General features: G+C 38.8%; 1 protein-coding gene across 2 annotated transcripts; it reads left to right on the top strand.

Annotated features, from left to right (window-relative positions):
- Nucleotides 1–3,282: 3,282 nt before the first annotated feature.
- gal (galanin/GMAP prepropeptide) lies at nt 3,283–11,066 on the top strand. 2 transcript variants are annotated; one of them, XM_063912110.1, is made up of 7 exons: nt 3,310–3,360; nt 3,514–3,594; nt 5,117–5,171; nt 6,912–6,983; nt 9,209–9,289; nt 9,728–9,799; nt 10,831–11,066. In XM_063912110.1, the coding sequence occupies exons 2-7, from the start codon at nt 3,514–3,516 to the stop codon at nt 10,890–10,892; spliced, it is 423 nt and encodes a 140-aa protein (XP_063768180.1). In that variant the 5' UTR covers nt 3,310–3,360; the 3' UTR covers nt 10,893–11,066. The 2 variants fall into 2 exon arrangements, with proteins under 2 accessions (XP_063768176.1, XP_063768180.1); XM_063912106.1 differs by lacking the exon at nt 6,912–6,983 and having other exon boundaries at nt 3,283–3,360.
- Nucleotides 11,067–12,794: the final 1,728 nt, after the last annotated feature.

The raw sequence follows: 12,794 nt of genomic DNA, 5'->3' as shown, positions 1-12,794 counted from the left end.
ACACTGCATTCAATGAAAAGAACTTGTTGCCCACTGTAAAATTTGGTGGAGGATCTATCATGTTATGGGGCTGTGTGGCTAGCACAGGTACTGGAAAACTTGTTAAAGTTGAGGGCCACATGAATTCCTTACAGTACCAGGAGATTCTTGACAAGAATGTTCTAGAGTCAGTCACAAAGTTGAAGCTACGCCGGGGTTGGATTTTTCAGCAGGACAATGATCCTAAGCACCGATCAAAATCCACCAAGGAATTCATGCAGAAGCACAGGTACAATGTTCTGGAATGGCCATCCCAGTCCCCAGACCTTAACATCATTGAAAATGTATGGATTTATTTGAAGAAGGCTGTCCATGCACGGAGGCCAAGAAACCTGACTGAACTGGAGACGTTTTGTGTGGAAGAATGGGCCAAAATACCACCTGCCAGGCTTAAGGGACTTGTCTGTGGCTACAGGAGGCGTCTACAGGCCGTTATTGCAGCAAAAGGAGGCAATACTAAATATTAATGGAATTATTTCTTAGGGGTGCCCAAATTTATGCACATGCCTATTTTTGTTTGAATGCACATAAACATGTTTCTGTTTGACCAATAAAAGTTATTTCACTACTGAGATGTTTCTGTTACCATAAGGTATAACATATGTTAAAATGAAGTTGCTGCTTCAAAAGCTCAGCAAGTGACAAACTGATGCAGTGGTTTTCCTAAGGGGTGCCCAAACTTTTGCATACCACTGTATATATATATATATATTACTGCAGTGGTTCAAAAAAACTTTGGGTCGTGATTTATTGACGAAAGAAGAAGTGGGTCCTGGGGCTTGACCAGTTGAGTACCATTGACCTAAAGGAGACAAGTTCAGATAGGAATGTACCAACTATTCCAGAGTTAACGTTAGGTTATTTGTATCTCATTCCAGCATTGTATAGTCTATTTTATAGGCAGACTGACTGGCTGTTGCAGACTGAAGATACAGAGGCGAACACTTTTTATCTTATTTGTTGTATGTGCTGCTGTACAAAAAGATGTATCAGTGACATCATTTTTTTGTCAGGGTCGGGAGTTCTATTTATCATCTTGTAAATGATCAGATTGAAGTAAGCTTTGATACGGATCTGGATGTTAAAAAGAACAGTTAGCATGGTGTAAATCTTTTACACACCAAAAACTATTTAAGCTGCTCAAATTAAAGATCACTGTACACACATTCCCCTTTCCACCAATACTAAACCATGAGATTCACCTCATCTCAAGAGCTTTTAATTGTGTGTTAGGATGTGTAATGTGTTGGATTTGCAGAGAAGTGCCTGAGGAGCCAAGTAACCGAGTGTTTTTCAGTATTGATTATTAGTATAATGGCCAGACTGGCTCCCAGCGGGGTGTCCAGGGAATTGTACAGCTTCATGACACATTGTTTCATTTTCATCTGCAGCATGTGCCACAATGTAATCATGATGATGATTATTTTCTGTCCTGTTATGGAAAGAGAAAGCTGTTGCAGGTTTCACTTACACTGCAAATATAAAGGGTGCATCAAATCATCCTAAATCAGAGGACAATCTGCACGGACAGCAGTGACAGGGGCTGTGTACCCATGTACAAGTATTTGGAATTGTGGTGTTTTAAAACATCACAGACACATTTATGGTTTCCCGTGTTACACTGTGTAGATGAACACTAATCATATTTTACATTTCCCCTACTGCAAATGAAACAAACATTTAAAACTCTTCATCAACCTCATCTCTCCCTCCATCAGGCTGTTTCCACCTTTTTTTTTTGAAGAAGAATTAAGTCTATACATTAGTCATGTTACCATAAACCAGTGGCAGAAGGTGTACTAAGAGGATCTTTTAAGGGAAACGTAGCAATTGTGCAGTTGCGAGTTGTGCAGGAATGATTTCCAAATCAAAATGAGTCACGATTTTAGCTCACTCCTCTCAAAGGCAACGCTTTTTTAAATGAGTTTGTGGTGAGAATCATGTAATGTCTGTCATTAATACAAGTTTACAAGATGTCTAAGTTTTGTTTTCTGACGCGAAATATGTCATCACAAACGTGTGTTTGCCACAGATCTTATTTTCTGCAATATTCTGAAATCTGCACTCGAAAACAAAATCAAGAAAGGATGGTAAAAAGGCATCCACATATGGTATCAAATCCCACTGTGCTTATTTTGTCACTGTAAGAGCAGTCTGTTATCTGCTGATCCATCTGTACAGCTCTTGCTGCAGGGCTGGCAAACATATTCATTCTTTTTCTTATTATGGTCTCCCCCTTGCTAGGGTGGACACTGAAACAGCTGTCACTATAACAAAAATAATACTTACCAGCACGACAAACTGCAACCTCTGAAATGATTCTACAATATATCTACACAAACTCAACATTAGAGCCTTCAGGAAGGGGGAGGCACTGCATCATTTTAACTAGGTGGACCTCAATATACATGCAGATTATTCACTGTTTATGTCTAGGGAAAAAAAAAATGCTATTGTCCTTATTAATGACTATGGTAAAAAAGAGTTTGTTATGTCAGACGCAGCTTTAGGCCCTTTAATGGCTTTGACTCTCTCTGTGTTGCTGAAGCATGGACCTGCAGAGTCAGTATTACTGTCTGAACCTTTAACCGGGCTCACAAGGTTTCAAGGTTTCAAGGTTTCAAGGACTCCTTCTGCTCCGTCAATGGCAAGAACCTTTGGGTTCCGGGACCAAATTCTGAAAACAGAAACACTGAATATGGGGAACAGATACGTGCCTGTTTTTTAATTTTTTTTATTTTAGTTCATTTGTATCTTGAGGCATGCAAAATAAACCCTCAAACTTGATTTTAGGGCTGTGGTCAGGAGCACTTTGGACAGGGTGTAACTTGGGTTAATTACAATCTGGTCTATTTACAAAATGGTCGACAAAATCAGCAAGCAAGCCATAAAGAAAGGCATATAAAAAAACAAAGACAACCCATAATATGTGAGATGATACTGACAGGAACATGCTGTATGAATCTGCTTGTTTAACTCGCATATCAGATTAGGATGGAACATTAGAACAGACATATTTTTTCGCTTTTTAAATGTAATCCCACGTCTCCAAGGGCGACATAGAAAGATGTGTTGATGGCAGGCATTATATGATATCATTGAATTCCATTATGCGTTGCGCGCGTGACCGGCCATCGTACGAGCGATAGGGAGGGGTGAGGTGGAGGGGGTGGGGGGGTTGGTTTGCTGACGCCAGCTCCCAGCAGCGGGGTCCGGGTGGAGGACATAAAAACTGGAGGGAGTCCTCAGATCCTCCGAACCACTGAGAGTTACACACAACTACTCAAGCAGCAGCCCCACAGTCCACAGGTCGGTCTAAAGGTGAGTGACTGCTCTGTTTCCTCTTTCTGTACTACGGGAAAGTTGACTTCTGTCCACTAAATGATGGAGAAAGTTTACGGATGATGGTTAGATTCAGTAGAATTTGTTCCTAATACTTTTCTGTTGGTGTTGATGTTGTTTTCTTCTCTTCAGATGCAGAGGTGCTTTGGGATTTTCTGTGTGTCGCTCATCTTCTGCGCAGCTCTGTCTGAGACCATCGGGTTGGTCATCGCGGTAAGATGTTCAGATTTTATTTTAGTGCAAGTGCCAAAATATTCAGAGATACACAAATAAAATGTGCAATTACAATTTAAACAAGACAAATACACACAACATTATAATTAAATATAAAAACAACTGTATATATCATGTCAAATAAGATGATTATTTCGAGTCAGAATACTTCATTTATCCCAAGTTTTGTGCAGTTGATCCTTTTGAGAAGGAAAAAAAACCCGACAAAATAACGGATACAATTAAGTAAGATTATGCATATAAAAAATGTGATTAAATAAAGATATAAAGAATAAAAGTTAGGATGTACATTAAATAGAATGCATGAAAGATATGTATATGAGCACAAGAAGTTAATGTGAACATAACATATAATTCATATGTTTGTACAAGCAAAAGAGTTTAAGTAAAAATGTGCAATGAAAATATAAAATACAATGTAATAAAAATAATTATATAAATATAAGAATTCAGGAAAAATAAGAATGTGCAATACAAATAAAATATATTTTATAAAATTAAGAAGTTAAAGTAAAAAGCATATTAAGATTTAGAATACACATATTTATAGGAATAAGTATAATATTCAGAATAACATTTGCATTTGCAATTTCTAATGACCAATTTGACAACAGGTAATGACAGGATATAAATACACTGCTGTCAATAATTTGACAGTAGAGCTGCAATGCTTATGTATTTCTGTCAATAGTGTTAAAATGTGTGTTTATTAGCACTTGAAAACATTACTGTGTGTGCTAGTTATATAGGTGTTGGACTGTTGTCCACAAAAGTCAAATATGCTTGATTTCCACACAATATTCGGACAATGAAAGCAGATTAAATATAAAAGTATATACCGGAGTTCCACCTGGAGTAAACTCAGCAGCTACCCTGCAGTATACAAAGCCATTCAAACTAGCTGCACCTTTACCAGCTCTGAGAACACTTTAATGATCAATAATTATAAAACATATCAGAGATATTATTCTGAAATGGACCAATCAAACAATGACTGCTTTTACTGTCGCTACTTTAAGTACATTTAGATGAGAGTACTTTCTACTTTTACTGGAGGAACATTTTGAATGCAGGACTTTTACTGTGACAGAGTATCCCTGCACTTTACTTCTACTTTTACTCAAGAACAAGATCTGATAACTTCTCCAATCTCTGGTTTTCATGCAACTTTCTACTTCACTACATTTTCAGAGAGTAATATTGTCGACAAATGGCAACTTTTTTCCTTTATTTGTAATTGATAAGTGGAGTCTGTTCGCAGCCCGTCAACACAAGGCAAAACCCCAAATAAAAAGAACTACAACTATTAAATTAGGAAATGTTGACCAACTATAAAAAATGTTATCCTGTCGCTAATTTAAGTAGATTTTGATGCCTATACTTTTTTACTTTTACTTGAGTAACATTTTGAATGCAGGACTTTTACTTGAAACACATTACTCCCATACTGTGGTACTTTGATATTTCGATGACACTCTGATCAAGTTTGTGGACCCTGCAGGCGAAGGAGAAGCGTGGCTGGACACTGAACAGTGCCGGCTACCTGTTAGGTCCCCGTAAGTACCAACAGCACACACACACACACACACACAGACACACACACACACACACAGACACACACACACACACACACACACACACACACACACACACACACACACACACACACACACACACACACACACACACACACACACACACACACACACACACACTTGTGTGCTCTCACAGCAATCCGCTCAGCTTCCAACATGTCCAAATTATTTCTCTGTCAATATTTCGTTCTTTATTGAATTATTAACTAAATGTAGCAATAGTTTTAGTTAATATTAGATCCAATTATTTTACATTTCCTCAATACATCCATACATTGTGATTAACACTTCTGTCCTGGCTTAGTACTAAATGATCTGTTAACATTTAAAATGTTTGTCACCCCCCATCCCTTACTCCATGCTCCATCTATCTGTGCATCATTCTGCCTCTGTGCGCTCGCACGGCATCTGGTTTGTCTTGATGAGTTTACATTTATTCAAAAACAAAGGGTCACATGAATTGAAATCCAATCCTTATTATACACACACAAGAAAATCAAGTAAGTTGAAGCAGGAGGGCAAAATGTAGGATGAATAACTTCTGAAATATATTAAAAAGTAAATGTTTATATTTCAAGTCTTAAAACATGTCATGTACAGGGGTTGAATCATAATACAATACCACAAATGAGAAGGGAGAGAAAAGAACAGCCAGAAGCAATGCTCTCTTTAAAGACAATTATAACAATAAAATAATGAGGCTTTAGAAGCTGTAAGCCAGCCACCAGATATTAAGGCAAGTTGTTATTTGGCAATATTGCCTTTTGCAGAGTCACGATCAAAGTAAGCAAGAACGCCCAGGAGGATTTAATGACACTCTCTATTAGTTTAAACCTACATTTCATGAGCAAGGACCACGCCAAGACACTGTGTCAGTTAAACATTTAATTACAGGAGATATCGAATGTAAGGAGAAGGGGTGAAGGATGGATGCCGTCTGTCAGGCTGGTCATGTTGGTGAACCTTAGAGGCAGAAGTCAAGACCGGGGGAGACTTAGGGTGGGGGTTCTGTCTTAAGATTGTATCTGCTTGATCTGAATAGTCCCCAGACCGTAACTAGAATCAGACGACAAATATGCACCAGATTAAATAGGAAGAGACAAGGGGAGACAGGAAGAGAGGATGAAGGGAGGTAGGGTAGAATTGGAACGGACACATGAATAGATGAAGGGAAAATTGGATGAAGTAAGGGAAGGATAAATGGTCAAAGGGAGAGATTTAATGATGTGGGTAAAAAGAATGGATCAATGAAAAAGGAAAGGGTCGTGAATTTGAAGACTATGAAGGCAGGATTTTTTAGCAGGTAATAAGAGGTCTGGTTGAGGTGTGGCCTTACTCCCGAACTTTAGTTTACTAACTAAGTTGATATTTAACCAAAGGTGGGTTCATAATGGCATTAAATAAACAGAGAGGATAATAATAATCTCTGTGAAACGCTTTCTGAGTTTTCTCCTGGCCCCTGAGCTCACCTGTATTGTTAGAAAATGTTGCTTTTGTAACGAGACTTAGAACAGGAAAGGTGAAGCTCATATTGTGTGAATAGCTGCTGTTCTGTTTCTTTGTCCACTGTCTCCACTATCCGCTCATTAAGCATCATTTAAAGACAGCCTCATTACCGTCAACAATGGGTATCCAGATGAGTCTGTGTGCGTGTGTGTGAAGCCCAGGTAAAGGTTGCTCCTGCCTCATCCTGTGTTTCAGGTCGTATTGATCACCTAATTCAGATAAAGGATTCTCCCAGTGCCAGAGGCAGAGAGGAGCTGGTCGCTCAATGTAAGATAGAAACGTACGGCCGCTGCAGGGCCTTGGTGTCAGGCTGCGAATTGCTCTGTGCAAACATCCCGCATCTCTTAGCTGCTTTTGTCCCACATCGGGGGGGGGGGGGGGGGGGGGGGCGGCATCTTTCATCCCGCTGCTTTTTTGTGCTTACGCATCCAAACATTGGCATTTCTCTCTGCTCTGTAAGCAAACACATACATGTTGATGTCCTGAGAGTGAATGTTATGTAAGGCAGAGAGCAGCCTAGTGGGACAAACTGTTGCCATGTCTCAAAAGGCTCTACAGTGAAATTCAAGAGCCCTTCTCTCCGAAAAAACAGCTCCTCGAGAAGTTGTCCCCACACTCCCTGAAGCAGGAATCGTTGTAAAAGTAAAGACCAAAACTTGAGGGTCCAGAAAGACAGGAGAAGCAGTTTATACTTGAAACACAAAACCATTAAAACCAATGATTTTCCCTCCTTGTGATCACTTCAATGTCATGTATTTTAATTGGACTTAAAGTTCAACAAACGCAGACGGCTGAGGGGGAGCCGCTCAAGCATTACTTTAACTAATGAGGAAGCCACCTAATGGCTCTCTTGAAACACACATCATGACCACTCGTCATATAAAGTAAAATGTGATGAATATAACATACTTAAAATGACTGGTGAGTAATGCTGCAGTCTAAGAACACAGATAAGGTTCTGCAGTTCCGGTGAATGAAAGAATCATCAGCAAACACTGTGTGAGCCCAAGCTTGTACCGCGGTTAGGTTTTTTAATTAGGTTGACTTAAGCATTTATTTTCCTGAAAAAGCAAAAAACAGAGCGTTTAACATCAGTTTTTTAATATAATACCAGCAGCCTTTTGCTGCATGTTGAAAAAGACATTTAACTACTGCAACCGAGTCCAAGATGCAACCTCATATTTTTGATTAAAAATGGGTTCGCTAACCCATTCATAATTTTAATTGATGCTAAGAGGCACAAACATGGGCTACTAAAAGCTGTTTGCCTTGTGCCCCCCCCACTCCTGAGGTGCAGTGGTAATCAAAACCCAAATTACTTTAGGGTGTATAGAGGGGTGCATGGACGGTGTATTTTTGTAGGCCAATCCGGCAGTTAGCATAGCCAGGGCTCCCTCGACAAAAAGCAATGTGATTTTTCATTGGATTTACAAATATTGCAAAAAATAATATATGTCACAAACACGTGTTTATAACACTATACTTTTCATTCAGCTGGATAATCTCAACATATTAACACCACTTTTATGGATTTTGACGATTAAATGCAATTTCAGAATGTAAACATCTAACATTGGTCTCTAAACAAAGTCGCATGGCTGAGTGTCACAACCGCTAAGCTAACGGCTGCTAATGTTCTGCGTGACGATGTTTAGCAGTGTCATTTAGTCATTTGTTAGCAACCGCAGTCTTTATGAAATATATAGCTTCAGACAGTCATCATTGGGTTATTTTGCAGGAAGCTCTTCAGTTTGTGTTAACCACAGACCTTATTCCAGTAAAACAGTTGACTTTGTAACGAGGGAACCGAGAGTTGTAAAATGCAGTTTTATGACTCAAACCTGCACCACTCTATTGTTGTGGTGGTAGCTAAGGTGATACATTCGGGTAATGGTCATTTCTTTGTAGCATATGTTTTGTTTTTCACAGGGCAAGGCTAGTGCTAAGCTAGGCTAAACATAGCCCAGTTGGGGACAGTCTCAATAAATGTGTGGTACTCAGTGTTGGGATAGAAAATACTTAAACGGTAACGACTAAGTGGTTGCTTTGGCAAATGTAAGTCTTGTTAGGCACATAGCTTTTCTATGAGTCGTTTTGGGGCTGTGTACTAAATTGGTGAGAGTCCTCCCTGAACCATGTCTTTGCTTTTGCAATATTTAGTTTTTATTTTAAGTTTTATTCGCCAAATGCGTTTCCTTGTGTGTTAAATGTTTTGTATTTCTTCTGTTTTACGGCAATTCCATGAGCCAAGCCCTGCAAGTGCCAATTACCATGCTGATAACCAAGTGTACAACAATGCCCTTGAGATCTTCTTATGAAATCTAGGCAGAGTGGTGCCATTTGTGTATGTGTGTCTAAAGTATGATGCTTTTCAAACTGTTGGATATTTAGGAAATGTATCCAAGTAGCTGTAATACTTTAATCAAGTTGAACTGCAGGTTACTCCTCTGACATGTTATGGTGTGTGACTGTGATCCCTCCTCCCTGTTCAGATGGGATCGATGGACACAGGACGCTTGGAGACAAGGCGGGGCTCGCTGGGAAGAGGGACATGGAGGAGGACTACAGAACAGGTGTTTGTGTGTGTGCGCGCATGTGTTTGTGTGTGTGTGTTTCTGTTTGAGAGTGTGTCTATCTGTGTGTGTCTGTCTTTCTATGTGTCTGTGTATATGTCTGTGCGTGTCTCTTTGTATCCGTCTGTCCGAAACAGACGGATACATGTGAATATGAATGAATGTGAATAGCAAAACTCAGATTTAGTTTAAACCTTATACTTTATACCTTAGACCATTTGAATAAGCCTTAATGTGTCATTCTGCTTAAAATGTAGTTCCCTCCCTAGCAGGCTAATTAATGTTGAATCATTTTCTGGGTCACTTTCTAATGTTGAATCATTTTAGCCCCTTCTTTGTATTTAGATGTCTTGGTTGACTATCTTAAGATATTGATTGTGAGAGGTTGTTGTTAGCAGAGCTCCTGTCAAACTGCTCTTTGTTGCTCTGCCTCCACAGGTGGCCTGAGAATAGCAGATGGAGACATCATCCACACTGTCTTCGACTTCCTGTCATACCTTAAACTTAAAGGTATGCTCATGCTTTCTGTTTTAACATTCCTCAAAGTGAGGTTTATGCTACGGAATGATGAATGGAAAATGTCTTCATTATTAACTTCACCACACTACCTCCACTACCACATCAGGTACACCAGGGGTGTCCAAACTGCGGCCCATTGTCCATTTTGAATTGTCCCTCAGTAAATTCAAAAACAATAATGGAATATGCCCCACACCTAAAACACCTGTGTGCTTTTCTTATATTGTACTTCTTGATTATAGATGTAAAAACATGACAAAGCATCATGTGTTAATAAGCCAAATTTCAAATAAATTCAGTCAAATTAAAATTGAAAATATTTTCTAACAAATCTAAGTTTACAAAAAGAAGCCCAATAACTTATATGCATAACAAACTTGAAATTCACCCTTCATATTGCCCCTTATTACAGTATAAGCAATCTGATGACGTGTTTTTGTTGGACGACCCAGAAGTAGGAATCCCAAGGGCTCCCTTGACAAACAGGCAATGGGACATTTCCATTGGATTTTGGAATATTGCAGAAAATAATCTTGGTGGCAAGCAAACAGTTATGCTACTTAAACATTTTTATCAATAGAATATTCTTGATATGCTCTTAATATCACTTTTAGGATTTTTTAAATGCAATGGCTAGAAGGTAAAAGCTTACTTTAGGCTATGAACAAACTACAAACGTCACCTGACTTCATGTCACCACCGCTAAGCTGAGTAGACGGAGAATGGGACAAAAGAATAATACCAAAATGAACCATAGTCACAGCAAGAACACACTTAGTTTGTCATCGTTCGGCATTACATCGTAGAAATGATGTAAACAAGTGGAAATGGAAAGAGGTGGTCATTTAAAAATCAGAGCAGTAACACTGACTGTCAAAAGCACACTTAAGTGTTTAAGTAACTGCACCATGGTCAGGTAGATATTTGGTAGCTATGGCCGGTTTGTGAGTACATGATGAGGATTGTGATTGGTGGACCCTCTTATGTCTCTTGTAATGTTCTTATGTTGTTGTGTGTTGCAGAGATGGGAGCTTTGGACAGCCTGCCTTCCTCTGTGACATCAGATGAACTGGCCAACCCCTAATGTCCCCCCCCCCCCTCTCCTCTCCTCACATCCATCAGCCCGAGTCATGTTTCTGCTGTGCGGGCCCCCCGCCACCCTACATGTCCCCATACTGTTTCTCCATCCACTCTCTGACGCTGGATTTGTCCCGGCTGTAAAGATCTGATTCTTTAACTCTTTGAATGATTGTCCCCCCCCCCCCCCCCCCCCCCCCCAGTACAAATATAAGACCTTTCTGCTCCTGTGTAAATAAAGAGGTCAGCGAGTGTCTGCTGGCTGTGGGAGGATCTGTTCACAAACTAACTGTATTATCATCTTAGTATTCTTTCATCTGATTTAAGAGAATGGAGTGAAATTAATAAACAAATGGCACTGGACTTGAGTTGGAGATTATTTCTTTACATCAGGATCAGAATATTAATCAGTAAGATTACAGTTCATCATGTCTGGGTGGAGTCCGTAGGGAATTGGCTTGGTAACCGGAAGGTCACCAGTTAAAGTCCCCGAAAGACCAACTGCTACCGAGGTACCTCTGAGCAAGGCATCGTTGCCTACACTGTATACAGTATATATACAGTATAATTTAACTGTGAATTAAAAGTAATGTACACATTTTGTACTTGTTTTCATCAGAGGTAGGAAGTTACATTTATTCAAGTACTTCAAAAAACATTTGAAATACGTGTACTTGATTTACTTTGCTACTTTGTTCTTTTACTCCACTACAATTCAGAGGTAAATGGTGTACTTTTACTCCACTACATTTATTTAATCTTTTAAATTACTTTACAGTTTTGGATTAATGATGGTAAATATAATCAGCCCTTAAATCAGACTGTAGTTCACCTGGAGTAAACTCAGCAGCTACCCTGCAGTATACAAAGCCATTCAAACTAGCTGCACCTTTACCAGCTCTGAGAACACTTTAATGATCAATACTTATAAAACATATCAGAGATATTATTCTGAAATGGACCAATCAAACAATGACTACTTTTACTGTCGCTAAATGCTGTTGTAACATTTTGAATGCAAAATGAATTCTACTTGTAACAGAGTATTATTACACTCTAGTACTTGTACTTTTACTCAAGTACAAGATCTGAGTACTTTTCTTGTCTCTGGTTTTCATGCAACTTTCTACTTCACTACATTTTCAGAGAGTAATATTGTTTTTTTTTACTACATTTTTCTGACAAATGGCAACTTTTTTCCTGTATTTGTAATAGTTATTGGAGTCTGTTTGCAGCCCTTCAACACAAGGCAAAACGCCCCCATAAAATGAGTTATTAAATTAGGAAATGTTGACCAATTAAAAAAAAAACCCCACATATGTAACCATATTTAAGGAATATTGAGGATGTTCGGCTTAATTTGGCCCTAAAATATAAATGTTACATTGGATTTAATCAACTCTAAGGTCACATTGTTCTGTTGTCTTACACAAAACACTTTACTAAAAGCCATCTTATTGATATCTATTTTCTCATTACATATTTGATAGTGAGTGTATAGATTCAAAGTAATGGAAAGTAATCAGCAGTACTTTAATGCTGTGATACTGCTAATTACATTTTTTAACAGATAAGGAATTTTAACTAAATAATAGTTTTTAGGTACGGTTCATTTGAACATTACACACAGGCCTTTTCTCAATCTGCATTCTTGTTTGTACTTGTGTTATTGTGTAACATCTGTTTTTTTTTCTCACAGGGTCCAATCCAGGGTGTCCGAACTACCGCCCGGGGGCCAAATGCGGCCCGTTGTCCATTTTAAATTGGCCCTCAGCAAATTCAAAAAGTAGAATGGAATATGGCCCCAACCTGAAACTTGTGCTTTTCTTAAATTGTACTTCTTAAATATATACTGTATGTAAACATATATTTGCACAGTAGTTTTCATGTTTTAATAAACCCACTTTTC

Source organism: Eleginops maclovinus, chromosome 2 (assembly GCF_036324505.1).
Source record: "Eleginops maclovinus isolate JMC-PN-2008 ecotype Puerto Natales chromosome 2, JC_Emac_rtc_rv5, whole genome shotgun sequence".
In the NCBI taxonomy this organism is placed as follows: domain Eukaryota; kingdom Metazoa; phylum Chordata; class Actinopteri; order Perciformes; family Eleginopidae; genus Eleginops; species Eleginops maclovinus.
Note: the sequence above shows the minus strand (reverse complement) of the source record. Positions and strands in the feature narration are given on the sequence as shown.

Coding starts and splice junctions, on each gene's coding strand:
- gal (XM_063912110.1), top strand. CDS start 3,514: ATGCAGAGGTGCTTTGGGATTTTCTGTGTGTCGCTCATCTTCTGCGCA. Junction 6,984..9,208: donor AGAGGAGCTGGTCGCTCAAT/GTAAGATAGAAA, acceptor CTCCCTGTTCAG/ATGGGATCGATGGACACAGG. Junction 9,290..9,727: donor GGAGGAGGACTACAGAACAG/GTGTTTGTGTGT, acceptor CTGCCTCCACAG/GTGGCCTGAGAATAGCAGAT.